Source organism: Vanellus vanellus (assembly GCF_965231255.1).
Source record: "Vanellus vanellus genome assembly, chromosome: 10".
Lineage (NCBI taxonomy): Eukaryota > Metazoa > Chordata > Aves > Charadriiformes > Charadriidae > Vanellus > Vanellus vanellus.
In genome coordinates, this window is record NC_138915.1 from 3,099,237 (window position 1) to 3,120,307 (window position 21,071).

The 21,071-nt window shown below is 39.0% G+C and overlaps 1 protein-coding gene across 1 annotated transcript in view; it reads right to left on the reverse strand.

Annotated features, from left to right (window-relative positions):
* Positions 1-1,851: 1,851 nt before the first annotated feature.
* The window catches only part of ABCB7 (ATP binding cassette subfamily B member 7), a 42,870-nt gene continuing 23,650 nt past the window's right edge, over positions 1,852-21,071 (reverse strand). Inside the window, exons 5-16 of the mRNA XM_082488408.1 lie at positions 20,568-20,700; positions 19,856-20,124; positions 18,910-18,998; positions 18,739-18,826; positions 17,585-17,759; positions 15,947-16,104; positions 15,227-15,390; positions 14,926-15,055; positions 14,248-14,419; positions 8,629-8,732; positions 6,919-7,026; positions 1,852-4,190 (exon numbers count right to left, since the gene is read on the reverse strand). Of these exons, the coding sequence (XP_082344534.1) occupies positions 3,972-4,190; positions 6,919-7,026; positions 8,629-8,732; positions 14,248-14,419; positions 14,926-15,055; positions 15,227-15,390; positions 15,947-16,104; positions 17,585-17,759; positions 18,739-18,826; positions 18,910-18,998; positions 19,856-20,124; positions 20,568-20,700 (1,809 nt within the window). The 3' untranslated portion in view covers positions 1,852-3,971. The remainder of the gene's footprint in view (positions 4,191-6,918; positions 7,027-8,628; positions 8,733-14,247; positions 14,420-14,925; positions 15,056-15,226; positions 15,391-15,946; positions 16,105-17,584; positions 17,760-18,738; positions 18,827-18,909; positions 18,999-19,855; positions 20,125-20,567; positions 20,701-21,071) is intronic.

Genomic DNA, 21,071 nt, shown 5'->3' on the forward strand with positions numbered 1-21,071 from the left:
CACTACAGTGAGAGTCTCACCAAAGCTGCGACTCTCCCATTCAGTGTTTTAAACATCTGCTTCAAATGGTGACACTTTGGAGTGATAGCATAGGACTAAATATTAAAACAATAAAAATAAAGGAAAGAGCGCAAGTTTCACCTTCTAGCGGACAAGAGCATCACCAAGTACTGCGCCTGCTGCCCCGAGGCTCCTGCTCAGGAGCAAAACCCAATGCTCATCGTTTTATTCTTGAGTCTGTTTGCCAGAATGGCACGAGACGGTGGCAGCAGAGGATCCTCCTTGTTTACACCTCTTTGCCTCTGCAACGGCTTTTTCTGCTTTTCTAGGAAGTTTTTCCCATTGAACTTTGGAAAGCAATTGGGGGAGAAAAACCTTTTTGTTCTCATTAGTACAGACGCCTTTCCCCCCCCCCCCTCTTTTCTCCTTTCCTTGTGTGTAGCTGCTAAATTTACAGGGGTATAGTATATTTTTGTAAGCTGTGTCTAAGGAGCAGAGAGACAAGCATAGAGAGCATTCACCCAAATAAAGCCCCAGTCGAACCAGGAATGTTTATCTAGCAACTCCATGACGCGGGAAGTTTTCAGTCACCTCCAGAAACTCACCCCAATTCTTTAAAACAAATATTCTACTGTAGGATTCGCCTCCTTTGTTAGGAACCACCTTTGTGAATAGTTCCCTCCCGTCAATTCAGTTTGCTTAAAGTTGGGCGAAGCTGCAGCACTGGGCTGGGCAGGAAAACGACAGCAGAGAGAGGCAATACAGATTTAAACAAATGTTGATCATTTCTGGTATCTACCACGTGAAAACAGTGCTGGTTCCAAACCTGCAACGCCCCGGGCTCTCGGCACTCGCAGAGTCCAGCCCCAGGGGTACAGGCATCGGCTTCGCACAGTCACTTGTTCCCCTGAAAACTTCCTTTCACCAACACAATCAAATTTGGCATTAAAATGGCTTTTGGTTTCAGACTATCTAGAAAATAACGCTAGCCCCTGAGCTCTCTGCAGACAACTATGAGGATGTCTAAGCCCTGCAATACCAAAAACTGTTCATCAAGAAAAACATTTTTCCTCCATCTTTCAGACCAGTGACATTTCTAACACTTGTGCCTAAGGGAAAAAAATCTTCAGGATCGAAACATTACTATTTACAGCCTTTGCACATTATCTGCTGCATGCAACAGTAGACAAATTATTTCATTCCAAAAACTAGCTCTTGTGGGATGGGGAGGGATTGGGGAGGGCCAACACATTGTTTGGGTTTTTTATTAGCCACAATACAGGAAAGGGAGATGCCTCGTAAAAAGACTTTTTAATAAACCTTTGCTAACTGTTTCTGGCAGTTCAGCGATAACTGCACCTTTATAGTCAACCTCACTGCTGTCAGAAACTAAAAAAGGAGACAATTAGCGAAAATAAAAGGAAAATTGTAAGCTAGAAGAATTCTGAACTGCCACTACGTTAACAAGGCTTCACTTTGCTTCTGCACTCCCAGGATAAAAATAAAAGTCCTTGCATTCCATATACTTTAAAAAAATCATTTTTAACTGGAGATTGATGCCAAGTTGGTTTTTTTCACCCATCATTTTAATAGAGACAAAATGAGTGACTAGCAGAAAAGACAGCAAAGGTTTCACTCTCCTTAAGTTACTGTTCCTATATTTAGTTGCAGGGCAGGGTATAACATCAAAAAATAAACACTATTTGCAACTAAATTTCCAGAAGCACCAAATTCAGTGCTTTGCTAGTGCCCACACTGAGAAATCTTGCATCTAATTTACAAACATAATTTATATCGGTGTAATTATACCGGTATAATTCCCCAGAAAAAAAAAGTAGTTGCTTTTCAACATCCAAGAGAAAAAGTTTTATTTTTAAGTTCAACAGGAAGAATTATACCAGAATAACAAGAGATAAATAGACATAGGAAAACTCCCTGAAGAGATAAGGGCTAAAAATACAATTAATGTTGTGGTGGGATGACCCCGGCTGGACACCGGGTGCCCACCGAGCCGCTCCATCACTCCCCTCCTCAGCTGGACAGGGCAGAGAAAACGTAAGGAAAGGCTCCTGGGACCAGATAGGGACAGGGGGATCACTCGGCAATTCCCATCATGGGCAAAATGGACTTGACTTGGGGAAATAAATTTAATTTATTGCCAAAAGTCACAGTAGGGTAATGAGAAAATAAAACCTAAACCTTAAAGCACCTTCCCCCCACCCCTGCCTTCTTCCCGGGCTCAACTTCACGCCCAATTTCTCCACCTCTTCCTTCCGAGCGGTGTGGGGTGACGGGGAATGGGGGTTGTGGTCAGTCCATCACGCATTGTCTCTGCTGCTCCTTCCTCCTCACACTCTTCCCCTGTTCCAGCGTGGGGTCCCTCCCATGGGAGACAGTCCTCCATGAACTGCTCCAGCGTGGGTCCCTTCCGTGGGGTGCAGTCCTTCAGGAACAGCCTGCTCCAGCGTAGGGTCACAAGTCCTGCCAGCAAACCTGCTCCAGCGTGAGCTCCTCCCTCCACGGCTTCACACGTCCAGCCAGGACCCTGCTCCAGCGCGGGCTCTCCACGGGGTCAGAGCCTCCTTTGGGTGCACCCACCTGCTCTGGCGTGGGGTCCTCCAGGTGGATATCTGCTCCAACGTGGACCTCCATGGGCTGCAGGGGAATCTGCTCCAGTGCCTGGAGCACCTCCTCCCCCTCCTTCTCCACTGCCCTTGGGGTCTGCAGAGCTGTTCCCTCTCACATACTCTCATTCCTCTCTCCCGGCAGCTGTAGCCAGCAGTTTTTTCCCCCCTTCTGAACTATGTTATCCCAGAGGCGCTACCACCATTGCTGATGGGCTCAGCCTTGGCCAGCAGTGGGTCCCTCTCGGAGCCGGGTGGCATTGGCTCTATCAGACATGGGGGAAGCTTCTGGCATCTTCTCACAGAAGCCGCCCCTGTAGACACCCTACCACTAAAACCTGGCCAGGCAAACCCAATACGCCTGTAATGTCCTGCAAATAGCAAAGCCTGAGGTTTCTTCACATTGAAGAAGTTTTGACTATTGAAATGAGGAGATTATTATAGCAACACTTTCAACATTATTCAGGGTCATTTTCTCATACATTAATGACATAATAGAAATTTATGGAAGTCTTTATTGAATCTTAATTGCTCCCTAAGACCATGACCGAAATAGAAAAAGTGACTGCATTCTGCTTTGACTACTACAGCAGATGTTGAGGATACAGAATCCTGAACCTGGATTTTTTCATTTAAGGGAAACTTCCAATTCTTCATATTTACATACAACATTTTGTATTTTTTCTGTGAAGTCACACAGTATTTCGTCAATTCCAGATTTTTGCAAGCTCTTAAAAATACTGTTAGTTTTCTTTTAGAATAATACCAATACATTTCCTGATAGTCCGGTATGAAAGGTGTTTTTGAAGGGTGAGATGGATAATTCCGATATTTGGTTTGCTACTAGAAGCCTTCAATATTTTATTTAGGCTTTTCTTATTCTTTACAAGAAAGAACATTTTAAACCAGAACAGCACTGAAGAATTTAAATTGCATCTTCCTCACTAGCAAATGAGTTCAAATGAGCCCAATTAAAATTAAAATATGATGTATTTATCAATCATTAATGATGAGAAATAATGTAAATCAAGGACAAATCTGTTTACAATTTAATAATCCACCTCAAGCGACTACCAGGAGGTCTTACCAATGCCTAAAAATTGCCATAAATTACACTCTTAGTTGAGAAGTTTAAAGTTTTTGAAAAAGCTCAGCTCTTGCAGATGCCGTTGAATATTAGAGATTTCTAAAGATGTAAAAATAGAACTCCTTTGGTTGAAATTATGTCCCTCTGAGAAACTGTAAAACCCAGGAAGTTTTTGAACGCTGACTTAAAAACAAGAGCTGCACTTTGTTGTGATCTTGTGCATTTTTAACCTGTTATAGAAGATTAATCCAGGATCATACTTAGCATGAACAGTTTCCACAGCCTTTCACACTATTCATAACTTCTTCTTCTAGTTTCTTCCTTTCCTCCTCTTTGGACATCCGATTATTTCTCTCTTCCCAATTTGGATTGTTATGACTATTCAGTACTTTGCTGCTCTGCGTATGCCACATTTCGTAATAGAGATTGTTAGGACTTGCAAGGAGGTCTGCATGTCTACCACGTTCCACAACTTTACCCTGTAAAAGAAGGGGAGTAAGTCAGTAAATCAACATTACCAGATCTTTAGGAATATAAATACTGCCAACGTATGGGCCACAGTTTTAGAGTATAGATTACAGCAATTATTAATGAGGAGTTTGGCACATCAATGAAAGACTGAATATGTGGTGAACTGAATTGTGCGTTACGCCGCAAGCCGAAAATAAGGAGCTATGTCCTTCTCAAACTTAAATAAATCGAAACGTAGATGCTTTTTGTCCGCCCACCAACTGGAAGAGCTATTTACAGTAAATGCAGACCTCTACATGAGGAGCACAGTGTTAAACTACTAGTGCAAAAGTCACATGAAACAAACATGTATTTGTCTTTCGTGACAACAAACACACGCTAAGAAGCTAAAGAAAAGAGCATACAGAGAGGCATTTGTACTAGATAAGCAAAACACATTTAAAATCAAATCCTAAAAACGATTAATGCAAATTGTGCTTTAAGATGGGTGCTTGGTAACTTCTCTCGTTGCAATTGGCGCCACGAAGATCGAGTGAGCAGTTCAGTTCAACTGTGCTATTCTCAAAAGCAAAGATGATTTATCGACTACCGTTGTGGAAATGGGAAAGAAGAGTTGGAGAGGAAAACTCAAATCCTACAGACAGTGGAACACTACTACTCTTCAAAGAACACACTCATCTTTTTACTTTGAGATACGCATTTACATTCCCCGACTTCAAATTAAAATAATGTATTCGTTCTCCAGCTATTTTTTCTTTTGGGAAAAGACAGCATTATACGGCCAACTACATGGATTTTATATTAGTTCCAAATTCTGATCTACAATTAAATCTACCTCCTTGTGACAGCTGCTGATGAACATGCTGGGAAAAAAAATTAGGTCTTGTCACTTCTATTACTACTCGTGCTGGTGGAATCTGAACAAATATACACTTGACCAACTTAACTGCAGAATTTATTTTAAAACTTTAAATGGTTAATTTAGAGTTCGTTGTAGTAGAGACTAGGCTTTTGAATGAATTATGGTCCTTTTTTTTTTTTTTATAATGCTTGAACAATCATCAAAAAAGTAGCTTCTCTGTTCAGCTTCACAGCATTAAGATCAATATCATTAATGCAGTGTTTGTTTACTCAAGAATTATTCTGACTTCACGTAGGCAAAAGTGCTGAAACTGCGATGCCATATTTCCATTGCTAAGCAAAACCAGCCACAATCGCCTCATCTCGTCTCCACTACTGTTTACCTGGTTGCTAACACACCGCTCATCAATCAAGCCGGGATGACGAGAGGCAACTTTCTGCTGAGCAAACGTCAATGATGCCTCACGAAGCAGTCGGGCACCGAAAGTGATGCACCGCGCTGCCTTACTCATTCACAATCTTTGTTACACTAACATCATTCATGAAAGTGAGCACCCTAGCTGTTTTACAGTTTTAGGTTGTGCTTTTATTTTTAATTTAACAGTTACACTGTAACACAAAACACACTCTTAGTAAGCTGTGAAAACTTGCATTGAAAACAAAAAGTCGCAGATTGCCTTATAACATGTCAAAAAACATTTGCAAGATGTTTTAACATGCAGTTACATAAAGGATACACCTTAGGAAGTGATTTTTCAGCAAAAGCTCCAAAAACAAGCAGATCAAAAACAAATTAAAACTCCACAGAGCAGCAGGAGTGATTTACTCCACTACTTCATTTTGAGATCTATACGAAGCTGAGATTTGTATACCAAAAATAGTCACAAATGTCATCATTTCGTAAGCTTTTGTTCTAACTCCCCATGAAATCGTTTAACGTACTGTAGGAATAATTTATTTTCTTTTAGATATGCATATTTTAGTCACTAAATACACCTATGATCACATGCCTATGAATAGCACCTGAAAAAATGAATGCAGAGGTAAATTTAACATCTATTATGAGCAGATTTGAGCACTATATTTTCAGCATTATAAGTTGAAAGAGTACTATGAAGCTATAGTAAGGACATTTGTTTATTTTAAATCTACAGCCAGATAAGGGTAATAGAGAAGAAAACGGACTTAGGACAGACTGAATATGACATAACAGCTCAAGAGTGATATTAGTAAATCAAATGTTGAAACTTTTCTTATTTTTTTCTTAGAAGCATACAGAAAGGGAATAATCACACTTTTCCACAGGTATAATAGAGAATGGTGTTCAGATTTATAACATAATTAGACTGAACAATCCTACAACAGTTTTATCTGTATGGAAACAGAACATGCTGTCCTCTCTCTTTCCACTGAAAGAAAAAAAAAAACAATGAATGCATGTGAAAAATAGACACTCAGTGAGTAATGAGAACGAAGCATAAATTGGGGGAACACATTAGGAAACCAAATCTGACAGAAGCACGTAATAAATCAGATTAAAACCATGTAAGATTAAACCAGTCCCAGAGCATCAAGTGAAATTTCTCATAATCCATATAAAGAACATGTAATTAAATGAACTATGCAAATGAAGTAAAAATACAACATAGAAGAGTCACACATGCAAGTTTCTGCAACTGATAAACTGTTAGTTGCAAAGAAGAGAAATATATGCAAAGCAATGCTTGGGCTAGAATTTTCTAACATGGTTAATTTCCAAAGAAAGCACTTTCAGTAGCTCAGTGGTAGTATAATATTTCAAGACGCGCACACAGACTCTCTAAAACAAAAACTGACATTATGTGAAAATTACACATCACAGGGTTATCATCTCACCTGATCCAGCACAATGATTTCATCTGCATCAACTACTGTTGACAACCTGTGCGCAATGAAAACCGACGTTCGGTGTTTCACCATGTCCCTCATGGCATTGAGAATATTCTGCAAGATTAAAATAGAAACAAAAAAACCTCTTACACACTCCTAGGTCATATGAAGAGAAATAAAATGCTGCCTAGAAATATGCAAATTACTGTAAATAAGTTTTGAGAAACATCTGTACTGCAATAGCTTCACAATAAGAAACAGCTACAAGTAGCTACAGAAGAAACAGGAGAAACCCAAGCACGAAATATCTGTGGCTCTGACAAAGTCCTCAAACTGCAAAAAACCCTTTACTCATAGAATAACGCAGATATCCCAAGGGACAAAGGAAGCGAAGTGTAACTTGATTTCAGGAAAACTTCCCTGTGCAGCCACTCTACAAAAGCAACATAAACAGCAGTAAAGGCACATCAAAATAATAAATCATAATAATAATTTCCAATCAATGAACGTTAAAGAAAAAAAAAAAAATCCCTCTCAGTATCATGCCAATGTGGAACATAAAATTCAAGCAATCCTGGGAATTATCTATCACCGCCTCCTTTGCGAGCAGTCTTCCACCTTCCCAACCTGCGTTCAGATGCAAGCAGCACTAATTGGGAATTTGTGCCCTCACTACAGTAAGTGAAGTGTCCACTTTATTTCCCTGAAAAACGCTTGCCTTGGTCAGAAACCATTTTGATTACTTTTGTGGAAAGGACTCATTTTCATCTGCTGTCTTTAAAGTGCAGTTTTGCCGTGAAACTTTCAGCTTTGCCTATGATTCTTGCAACAAATATGGCAAAACAAAAGAGAGAAAGAATCTGAGTATTATGAACATTTCTGGCCCGATGAGGAAGCCGTAACTATATTTGAATGCTGTACTATATAAATGTACAGTTTGTACTCGGATTTCTTTGTATCTGGAAAGTGAAAGTAATTTGGTGATTACAGGTCAATAAATTTGCTCAATAATCTGCATAAGTGAACACAAACATAGCTCTAGCTCTAGTTTTTGATGACATTAGTTTGTGAAATTACTGCTTGTGCTGAGTTTTGTGTTTAAGCAAAGCTGTAGTTATGAAGCCTGATGCAGCTACTGGGGTAGTGTCATGACATCTATGTCACAACGCCCCGATGTTTCACAGCCCTTCCTGTGAAATGAATACAAATTAATACCAGCACTGCAGGTTACACCCACCTGATTTGCATCTCAGAAAGATGCTGCACAACAAACAAGAGGTTTTCCATTCTGCGTTACTTGTGAGACATTTTTAAGGAATGCTACATGGCATCTTAGACACCTTTTGAAGCGGATTGGAAAGCTTCACACTTCATGGCCACATGAGGTATTTGCAAGAGCTTCAAGAGATGAACTTTTAATGGTGAATGGGACCTCGAGAGTGTAAAGTAGAAAACATACCCAGAGACAGAGATGATATTCTTCACTATGTCTCAAGGTAGACAAGAGACTCGGTAGAGACTCGGTATCTCTGCTCTGGCCTTTAGGAAAAGGGCTTAGACATAGGATCTCTTAATAATAACACTACCAGGAAAACACATGACAGCCATCTGGCAAAAAGAACAGAATTCTTTCTGAGAGGAAAAGAACAAGGAAAAAGCATCAGAATCAGACATCATCCCACTACATTAGTTTTATATTTTTTAATCCCGATTTACCTCTTCTGTAATTGAATCTAAAGATGATGTGGCTTCATCATAGAGAAAAATAGGTGGCTCCTTTAACATTGCTCTAGCAATTGCAACTCTTTGCTTTTCTCCTCCTGAAGGGGTGGGGTGGAAAAAAAAGAAAAAGATGAAGTTACAGTCATTGTATTCTCAATTCAACAGCAGACATGACTGTTTTGGGGGTTGGTTCCTTTTTTTTTTTATTATTATTATTTTAAATGTACATCATAGTTGCTACTGATAAAGATCTGTACATGTCACATAAGATATCACACAAGTTCCTGCTCCCTGGTGAATCCAAAGTGATTCAAGATTGCTTATCCTTTCAGAAAAGGACAGAGGACTATTTTGTATATGCTACAAGGCAAGAGCAGGTCACTGAGGACAATGTGCAGTACCTCACCCTACACACCAGGGAGTACGAGCTGGCTGACCTGGTCTAAGCTGTGCCCCCTACAGCAACTTCACATACATACACGCTGTTTGCTCTCACAAATAAACAATGCTCTGTCCATGCCTGCTGTACTTGATTTCATGCATCTTGCACACACATTTTTCTTTCAAGTCTCTCCTTGAAATTCCTCTAACTTTCCACTCCATAACAGCCCAGACTTAGTGTCCACACCTAACAGCTTTAAGCAGCAAAATTCACTAAAAAACACAATTAATATGGTACTGAAAACCACCTTCATTATGCAATCTGTTGGTTTCTGATGTAACCAAGTTTCAGACTAGTTTCCTTCCTTCACAATTCTTACAGCCAACATCTACTCAAGAATAACTTAGGACAACTTTTACAGACAGGCAAACAGGTGCATTTGAGAACTTCAAATCTGCTATACATTTGGTATGCAATGCAAACATTTCACATTTGTGCATTTGTCCTCCTTTGTTTTATTCAAGACTTCAAAACACTGCATTTAATACCATTATATTCTTGTTAATGTTCCATTCCTATCAGGAGAGAACATGCTTTAATAAACCATTTAAAAGGCTGACAATAATGCTGCAGTTCAAATTTTAAACTGTCTTTGGCAGAACTCAGTAGCAATTAGAATTGTACAATTTACTCAGTCTATTTTAATAGACTCTCTCTCCTTTAAAGCATGTTCAAAACTCACAGCTTGACAATATCCATGTTTGAAAGACACACACAATAACAAAATCCAAGGTCTTTCCTTACATTTGTAACATAGCGACTTTGTTTCATGTTCATTCATATTCAGGACAGCAGCATGTTAATAATTTGCGTTCACGAAAGCTCTGTCTATTACACATCTATTAGAAAACACTGAAATGGATTCTACTTGAAAAAGCCAAAACAGCTTGGCTTTCTTTATTTACTCTTGATGAATCAATCATTGAGACCAGTAAGAACTGCACTAAATGCTTACTTCACCATTTAAATTGATAAAGTTCTCATTGCAATTAAGACTTGCTTATGCCTATTTTCGTACCCCACACGCAAGGAAAACCACACCGGGGGAGAGAAACGCAGACACGGAGGCTTGTTACCCATGCTACTGTACTGCCATTAGGGAGGGTTTTTTTGGATTAAGGTTCTTGCCAATAATAAAAAAAAATCCACCAGTTTAAAAGTTTCAAGACAGCACTTCCACTATATAGTTTTCCAATGTCAATCCTCAAAGAAGTGAACTGTTCATGTACTGGAAGGAATCCACAATATACCAAATATTTGCATACAGGGAGAATCCAATTTACTTACGATTTTTTAAACTAATCATTTGTTGCTCTCAACAGATTTAACTATTCACAGAACCAGGGCCCCAGGGTAAGATGACAGCCTTTGCTGGCCTCCCATGTCACTACCACCGTTCACACACCCGGGACCCACGTTAATTGCCATCGTGCCTTTCACCGAGACACCTGCCGTGTCAGGGGTCCCAAAAACCTCCTTTTTTCCATCACGCATATAAAATTCCTAGATTTTGAAGAGGACCACTTAAATTCACAGAGCTTCCACTCCCCCTATTTCTCCCACAAAATATTATTTAAAAAAGACCTGAGTGCTATTTTCTTAGACTGAAAGTGTAAGAAGCCTCACCCAACTTTAAAAAGTAACAATTAAACAGATTCAGAAATTAATCTAATATATAATTTTTTAACAATTTAGGGAGGCATTCTACTATTCAGAAAACTGCAGAGATTCAAAGTAACAGATGCCATATTTTTACAGAGCTACTGAAGGAACTCAAAGGTATGCATTTGACATCTCCAATCCATTAAACAACTATACCATGTCTGGCCATTACTACTCTCATTATCAATGAAAATATTGACCTAACAAAGGACACAGCAGACATGTTAGCTCCACATTCCAACCTAAAACCGCAAACTGGCACCTGCAAGCAAAAGCACACAGAATCAAATTCTCCAAGAGCTGAGCAGACAACTGCATTTGAGATCAATCCAATGCGCAATGTGAGGCAGGTCAAGGTGAGCAGACGTTCCTGAGAGCATCAGCCTAACGCTCCTGTACCCTGACTGTAAACACTACTGGAGCTTGTTTATCGCTATTGTTTGCCAATACTCCTCTAATTTGTTGAAAACAAGAAACTGAAGCTACTACATGGCAGAAAAAGCGCTCAGCAGGGATCTATTACCTCAGAAATCCAGCGTCTTTCTCCTGAGAAGTATTTTCCATACTCTTTTTACTTTAAATACAAGCAAAACAGGAAAAGAACACACTTCACTTTCTAAACATCACTTTTGTTAAAGCCCAGTTAGATGGGTGATTATGACCATCATAGTGGTAGCACAAAATGAAGGATGGAGTAAAGGCATATCTCATTTTCAGAAAGGCTCTGTTAAAGGATTCTGAAGGTCAGAAAACTCCAACATGTCCGCACACACTTCTCCAGATTTCGAATGGGACACAGAATCATTTAGGTTGGAAAAGACCTTTAAGATCATGGAGTCAAACCGTTAACCCAGGGCTGCCAAGTCCACCACTAAACCACATCCCTCAGCGCTACATCTATGTCTTTTAAATACCTCCAGGGATGGTGACTCAACCACTTCCCTGGGCAGCCTGTTCACCCTTTCAGTGAAGAAATTCTTCCTAATAGCCAATCTAAACTTCAACATTAGGCTAATGCTTAGAGCAGTCTGATCTAGTGAAAGATGCCCCTGCTCAGGGCAGTGGGGTTGGTCTAGCTGATCTTTAGAAGGCCCCTTCCAACCCAAACCATTCTATGCTTCTATAAACAACACGACATTTCAAACCTACTGTTAGTCAAATCCTCTTTCTAGAAATTCCTAGGTTGGGGAGACAGCCAGCACAAGAGAAATCTTTCATCATTACCTCGGTTGTCTACAGTTCTGCCAGTACCTAATTCTGTGCCTTCTACTCACTCATGCAGATTTCAACTTCACATATTTTATTTCCCTTCTAACCTTCTCTGTATTCCCCTTTTGCAAATGAGCGTGCTTCCTCCTGCACATACATTCTGGATGCAGAGTGCAACCTCTGATCCTCTGTATCAAAGAGACCGGGACTCCTGACTGCAGCCGCCGCACAGTACAAAACACCGCACACAGCTTCCTGTCTTCGCAACAGGCAGCAGCTCTGCCCGAACGTCCTGCATGCCTGCGCTCCTGCCTCTGCACACCCACCAGCCCCCAAAGATCCATACATCTCAGTACCTTTCTCAAGCAAAAGTTTCCAAACTCACTGAGGTAAGTTGATCTCTCCGGTAGGGTCATACCTCATTCCCAACGGAGTGGAGCAGTCTGCCCTGTACCGCTCCACCCTACCCGTGAATGAAAACAGCTGATCTATTCTTTTGTCTACCAATAAATGGTGCCTTGCACATGGAGTCAGAGTGGAAGACAATTAAGCTCTGCCACGTGTGTTTAGAGTTTGCCAAACAGTAAGGCATTGTATCCAGGAGAAGTTGTTTAGAAAGACACGTCCTACATGTTACCAGAGTGATACAGCCTCTCCTCAGCCTCAGCCGTAGCTACGGTGTGTACGCACTGCAGTTTCTCCACTGGTACTCCCTCTCTGCACGCAATTCAGCATTATGCTACCCACCTTGTCAAAATCCTCCCAAATATTTTCCATGACCTCACACTTATCTAAACACCTTTAAGACCGTATTAGAAAACGATACCAAACCAATATGAAAAACTGTGCCCCACCACTGCTTGTACTGGCTAGCAATTTTTAGCAAAACTATAGTGTGCTTTGCTTTTTTGAAACAAGACAACAGGAGATGGTTTAAATGAACTTTGCAAATACACCTTCTATTTCTCATAATATCCACCAAGAAGGGCAACCAGACCCATCAGTGAATTAAATGGGGAAACCTCATTAAATGAGTATTCCATTTCATTTTGCATCAAGTATCTGTTAAAAAAATTATAAGAGCTATAAGAAGATAAAGACTTATTAAAAGATAATAAAATAACCTGATAATAATATATCCTTCAACCAAAACAGTAATTTCATTTTTGTTTCATTCAATGCACGTTTAGTAAGCGTTACATTTATGTGATTGACATCATTATTAGCTTTGTCTCAATGCAACTTCAACCTAAGAGATACGAGACTGAAAGCATTCCAGTAGAATCTAGCTACGAGATAAAAAGTTATACTTAAACTCCGTAATATTAAAACCCTATGTCCCCTCAATAAAAAACAGAAAAAGGTCATGGGAAATGATTTAGACATTTCCCAGTTTCCATGTGAACCCTCATCTTACATTATAACTGCCACAGGAAGAATGTTTGCTTTCAAGCATCATCTTCCCTGTGAACAAGTCTATGTAATTTTAATACTAGACAGATGTAGAGAGGAAGGAGTAAAGTGATTTTTTTTTTGTTAGAGTGGCCCCGAAAGGCTAGCATGTCTAGCAAAGCCTGGCTAATGCCATCATATGATCTTTCTAGTCTCAAACAGTTACACTGTTTTATAGAATGCATACCCAAATACAAAAGGACCTTGAGAACATGAACTCATGCTTTTTTTGTTTCAGTACCAAGGTTGTGTAACATAAATCCACAGCTTGCAGATACGCAGACACCATTTTCATGTTGTTTCTTACACAACTCACGGGTAAGAAACACCTAACTAAGACACGAAGGCCCTTTCATTATGGACAGGGTCCAAAATGACCTCGCTGCAACAACATACCCCATTGCCTGCCTTACTACCAACAGCAAAACCAAACCACCACCTAACTTTAAGCTGTTACAAGTTTAGATTTAAGAACACAAATGTAGAAGGTCTATGCGTATATGTAAGCCTATCACATCCTACGTGCAAAGCACACAGACATAAAGATCCCAATTCTATTCACACGCGTTCCACTACCCAAACAAATTATGAGAAAGGTCATTTTTACTTAGATACACCTATGTGCTAACGTATCAACTCATTTAACGATACCCCCTGAAAACACTGTCTTTAAATATCTTGTAGGCTACAGTTGCCTTAAACTACAGAACTTTGTATTAATATTTAGCCTTACGATTATGTTATAATGTAAATAAGCTAAAAGCAAGCCTGACTGAGGAATAAACTATGCATTGAACTTTTGAAGTAGCAAAAGGGATAACAAAGAACTTGTGCCCTTAAAAACCTACCTGAGAGTTTGAGTCCTCGTTCACCAACCTGAGTGTTGTAACCATTTGGCATTCGAAGAATGGCATCGTGGATTCCTGCCAACTTCGCTACTGCATACACCTCTTCTGGTGTTGCACCAATATTGCCGTAGAGCAGATTGTAATAGATAGTATTATGGAAGAGAACAGCATCCTAGATTTATGGAAAGAATATTTTGAACAAGAAACCACGAACAATAGTTTAAAAGCTGTCCCAAATCCATGAAAGAAATCAATACAGAATAGGTTATATTTTTCTACAAAGCCTGAAGGTAAAAGTATTTGGGGAAATTTCTTTTCCCAAAAATGGGATTAATACATTTTGTGTCCTAAATACATATATGTCATGCATACTTTTACCACTTTGCTAACTCATTATGGGTAGTAATCAACTGTAAAGCTAAATCAGTTAAAGCTGGAGGCAGTTTCTCATGAAGAGGCTTAAACATATTTCAGAAATCGGATCTATATGATGCACATAAAAACATAATATTTCCCGGGAGGGGGAGAGGGAGGGGGGCGCACAGAAGCAGCATGGCAACTTTTAAAGGAACTAGACAATACCACTTCATTAGGAGTGGCCTGCATTGAACCACAGTGTCAGAATGCTGAGAAACACTGTTATGATGGACTATTTGGGGACAATGAAACATGGTATACCTGAGGTACAACTCCTATTGCCTTTCTCAGACTTTCCAAACTGACATCTTGTATATTCTGTCCAGCAACATAAATATTTCCTTTCTGAGGTTCATAGAAACGAAATAATAATCTCACAATTGTGCTTTTCCTGAAATTGAAAAGAATTGAAGCTAATGTTACATTCCTGCTTTGCCATATACAATCTCCAAACAGAACTGATGTCACTAACAAAAATCACAAAAAGCAAAAAACAAAACCAAACACATTTAAGAAATAAAATTCTGCATCATTGATTGGTGTATTTAGTCCATTTACCCACCCTGACCCACTACCTCCTACAATGGCCACTTTCTTTCCTGCAGGGACTTCAAAAGATACTCCAGCAAGGACTTTCTGCCCCTCAACGTATTCAAAATGCACATTATCAAAGGCGATGGCAGCAGTCTGTGGTGTGATCTGCAGGGGCGGAGCCAGCTCTTTGTCCTATTAAAAGAAGAGTGCCACTTTATATGCTGCCCAGAAAGTATCTCAAGCAGTTCAACCAGCTGAACAGTCCATTTCCTAGCTCAGAAAAAGGCAAATAGACGCTCCAGCTTGGATATGTTGAAAATAACTATAATCTGTCACACAAGTGAAATGGGTTTGTTCCTCCTTTTCCCCAAAGAAGGTAAAAATTTCTGCTGTAACCACTCTGCTTCACAATGTCTTCTGCAGTAATAAATTCTGCATCATTAATTACAAATAAAAATTCAAGCACAAGGCATGAATACTTAAATAAAAAAATCTCAGTAAAAATACAGCTTCCGTGAAGCAACTTTTGCTGTCGCTGAAAGGTTCTGCAAGAAAAAAAAGCAGCTGCTATTGCACTAACTTAACTTACTTAACTAACTTAAAGAGGAGGCAGAAGAGCATCCTTACACAACATCTCTTTCTTGAAGAGAAATTAAACCTGGAAGGTTAACAAACAGGGTGAAATGATGGCATTGCCAGAAAACAGCCCTATTAAATAGATACTTTAGTAAAATAAGCTACTACTTACTTTAATTTTGGTATCTACACTGAGAAGCGTAAACAAGGTATTCATATCTATAAGTGCTTGTCTTGTCTCTCTGTATACTGTTCCCAGGAAGTTTAGGGGCAGAGAAAGCTGGAACAGCAATCCATTCACCATTACTAGATCTCCAACAGAAAGGCTGCCTTAAGACAAAATGGATGTGAGAGAATAAGGAGACTTGAAGGGTTGTCTTGTTAGGAAGCACCAAAAGATTAAAAAAAAATAATAATCAAAGTCAATCAAGTCTAGTTGCTTTTATCCCATTTCTAAACCCAGATGTTTAAATAGTAAACAAAATGCATTCCCAGAAGGTCAGATTTTATATAGGAAGGTGCCTGAAACAAATGGATTTGTATGTTTGTATGGATTTCACTAAAAAAAAAAAAAAAATATATATATATATAAAACAGCACCTGGAAAGTAAGACAAGCAGCATATCAGGAAATTAATGAAAAACATCAGATTGCAAAGTTGTAAATTCCACAGAAAGAAACATAAAGGAGCTTAAATAAGTTAGAAGGGGAGGAACCAACACATGAAAGCAAGAATCAGGAAAGACAATCTGAAGTACAATTATAGACAAATCCAAATGTTAGAAATTATCACGATCAAGAGAGAGGACTTTCATAGTATATACAGCAGAACTGCTAAAACATGTAGTGAGAACCTCTGGGCAGCTTAATATAAAATACACTAAATCAAGGGAAAACTCAGGATGACACACTAGCTAAAGGTAAGCAGCGGGTCAGTTCAGCTGAAACAGGTCCAGAAAGATGATTTAAGCCGTATTTCTACCATCCTGCTAAAAGGCTATTCTAAATTTTCTTAAGGACAGCCATAAACTGCACCTACTGTCTTATCCATTCATGGTGTAACTCTTCCCTGTCCTGGCATCTCTTAAAAAGAGCGAAGGAGATGCAAGAAAGACAACATGGTACAAAGGTCTACCCTTCAAACACATCTGGTCACCAACAGCATTTAAAGCCCCATTATTTTCACTCTAAAACCACCTTACTTGAGCTGAGGCTCATCCCCATGCTGCATTCATGTACTGTATCTGAAGCTCGTACCGTGTCTTCCTAAACAAGCAGGCTTTACTTTATGTAGTAAATTCGACAAATATAGATGAGAAACTCTAACATAGAGAAACAATTCTTTTAATAACGTGCCCTTATTAATCTAAGGAAAGTGAAGAAAACTGGTAGTAAAACTACTGGAGACAAAGCACATGGGTGTATATACACACTGGGGAAAAGCTCTGAATCTTGCCAACATGGGAAGGAAGAAGGGTAAAAATAAAGGATCATTGTAGGAGGTCCACAGAAGTATTTGTATTTATACGTGTCTTTCACAATCCTTCAACAGAAACTTCCCTAAGTTACATTTTCTTAGGATCTTCCTCTAACTGCTAAACTTTTAAAATGTTTCTAATAAAATCATACTAGCAATTGATATATATATATATATATAATGGAATTAATAATACTCCAGGGAGCAGAAATGCCCCAAGCTCCCAAGCAAAAACTCTCAAAATGAACTACCACATTAACCATAAGATAATTAAAATTAACACTTCTATTACGGATTAATTAGGGTAAAGTAGCTTATAGAGAGATGCGTTACCTGCAACAATGCCCTGGCTAGCAAGCACCATGATGGCCGTTAAGCCAACACTAAATATAGCACTCTGTCCGAAGTTCAGGAGAGCTAAAGTAGAGGTAGTCTTCAGGGAGGCATTTTCGTATGTCTTCAAGAATTCGTCATACCGTTGGGCTTCGTATTTTTCATTATTGAAATACTATGATATACACAAAGATAGTAAGTTTCATATTCTCAAACATACTAGACTGTATATTTAACTAGTTGTAAAATTCAGTATAAACATACTACATGCACAGATACACGCACAACCCCTCCTTAACACTTCTAACAACTAAAGAGAAAAGAAGATAAAAGATCAGCGTGTGAAGACAAAAACCATGGGCAAACCCCAGCATGTTCTGCACAGGGAAAGATGACATCATGCAGATCCCTACCATACTCATATCCCAGTAACACTGGGTGTCTGTGTTGCAGAACTTCTACCCAATTAACGTCAAAACCAAACATCAGCTGCCACTAGATACTAAAAAGAAGAAAAATTACTGTCCACTACGTGTTAGAACATCCTTGTTACTGTGATGATGGCAAATTCTCTAGAGCAGTACTTCTCATGCAATGTCTACTTCTGGGTCCTTCTTCACAGATAACTCCACTGCTTATCTTTCCAGACCTAGCTCTCCAATTGAAAGTAGCATAAAATAAGCATGAGCCTGGACAATTTCAAAGCTGTCCAAGGGATTTTTTAATAGTAGGAGCAGAAGAACCAATAGAGCCCTGTTCTTTCATGCAAACATCGCAATGGAGTGTTACAAAATGAAAACAGTACACATGGTCATCTGAGAAGAGAATATGTTGCAGGCTGACATTCAGAAGACAATTCTGCAAACAAGTGAAGAGAAGCTTCTTCAAGACTCTAAGTTTACATTTTGCCAAAACTGATGGTGAAGGCGATTCAGTCATGAAACTTCTCACTCTATTAGCAAATAGATTTTTTGAAGCCCCACTAACAACTGTAATGCTACTCTGTCACCATCATGTAGTACTCCTTCAAATGAATAATGTTTTAAAAACACGCTATTGCTCCAAATATGGAGCCCTGTAAAAGATTAATCTTGTGACTGACTTTCCCTAGGCTGAGAGAAGACAAGGAGCCTAGCAGTAAAGATTGGGCTTACCTTCACAGTCTCATAATTTAGTAGCGAGTCAATTGCAGCATTACCTGCATCGTTATCTGCTTTGTTCATTTCTATTCGAAACTTAGTCCTGCAAAACGAAGGGTTAATACAGTCAAGAGTCCAGGCTGAGGCAGCACTAAGTACCCTGATGAATCCGAGGGCATGCCTTACCTCCACTGCGTAATTCCTATCGTGAATGCTGCATAGGCTCCCAGTGTCCCCAGAGTTACCAAAGCAAACTCTGCGCCACATTTGTAATACTGGAATATTTAAAATGAAAGAAAAAAGGTCATAATAATTTTCAAAACTTCACGGTTGTCTCAAAATTGATAGCTTAGCCTGAGAGAACAACTCTGGAGGTCCGTCCCTCCCACCACACTCCCTGTTCTGAACAGCTGACTAAATACAGGCATAAACTCAAAAGGGAAGTATTGTTACATATTATTACACTCAAATTTGATTAAGTCCTTCTAAAAAGAAGGATAATAAACAAAACAAGGTTCTTGCTTTTAATTTAGTCTAAGCTACATCGAGATTTAGATTTTAGCATAGAAGTATCGCAAGAACCTGATTTCAAAGACAGTAAGTGTGATTTATAAAAGAAAAGTTTAAAATTGAGCTTATTAAGCTTAAAACCTGCAAGAAGTAGAGGCCTATTTTCTAAAAGATCATTTTCACTTCTAAGTTCTGGGCAAGAAAAGACCAGAAGAGAGCCAATAATCGCTCCCTCCTCTATCCTCAACACACTAAAGACATAATATTTATATTCTGCTTCCTCAGTATTTACCTAGATATATTTGACACTTGTGTGCACAGTTTACTTTTCTGATTTCATTTTTTCAACAACTCTGAAGAAAAACATTAAAAACTATCCACATAAATATCATTGGCTGAAGACAGGTGCTAAACATGTAAATAATTTCAAATAAACTGATTTAAAGTAACTAATATTTGAAAATTATGTACTGTGGTCCTTTACAATAGTTGCTTTCACAACCACCTTGTAAATTCAATGACTATTATTATTCTTATTAATACTCACCACACTTTGGTAAAAGAAAATCAATGTATTACTCCTAAATGAGAGAATTCCAACTCATGAATAAACAACACGTACCAGAATTCCACTGACTAGTGCCACTTCAAACATGGTAGGTCCCAGATTAAATACTAAAGCGCTAAGAACAAAACTGATGCCTCTTGTTCCCCTGTCGATGGTTTTTGACAGAGCTCCTGTTTGCCTACTTAGATGGAACGCCAAATCCAGGTTATGAAGATGCAGGAAAACATTCTTCGCTATCCTTCTGATTGAATTTTGGGCTACCTTCCCAAATACTGCATTTCTAGCTTCATTAAATAACGCTGCCCCAGCTCTTGAGATACCATCTAAAAAAAAGATGAAAAAGTTTACAAAATGAAAATAATTGTATTTCCATCTGCCCTTCATGCATGAAATTACATTAGAATCATTCTTTATATATTTTCAACATTTTTAGTTCAAATGTAATTTATACTTAATTGGCCCAAAACTTTATGCTATTTTTCATTCATAAACCATTGTGCACACATTTTAAATCAGTTTCTTTTGCAGCTGGTTATAAGAAAGGGTAGGATTTATAATCAAGAATCGTTTCTACAAGCATTATTTCATGTTTTAATTGGAATGCCAGAAGCAAGGTCACAGAACATTGGAAATGGACATCAGCACAGAAGTAACTATGAAATAACCATCCCGGCTGCTCAGCAGCGCTAAGGTCAGCAGCTCTGCTATCCCGCTCCATTGCTGAAGAACATCAACTCTCGCCGACAGATTTGGGAATACCACTTACAGCCAATGAGGACAGCAGTCGCCACAGTTGCCACTGTATTTGGTGCAGCCTCGAGGTTGAGGATGTTTCCAGATACCTGGTTGAGGTTGTCTACTGCGTATTTAAACATGAAGGGAACCAATATATTCATGGCCTAAAAGCATAAGAACACCAATTAGTCCATATGCATTAAACATATATCTAGGTAGCGTGACTATTTTGTCTGAAATTGCTCTACTGTTATATTTAGTTCTTAACCACTTAGTGTGAGTGAGATGGCTCTCTTGATTTCAAGCACAATATTCTCCGTACTATTAAGTTTTTACCCCTGGGACTGCAGGGTTAGTTTGTCTCTCTCACAGGCTCCTTCTAAATCCCAATTTCTATCCTCAACAAAATGTACACTGCAAAGGCACTTAAACTGAGGCTGAGCACTCAATATAGCAATGGCAAGCCCAGGAAATGAATCAAGCCGCAGACGTTGCATGACACGTACTCACAATGCTACTAAATTATGTCGCCATT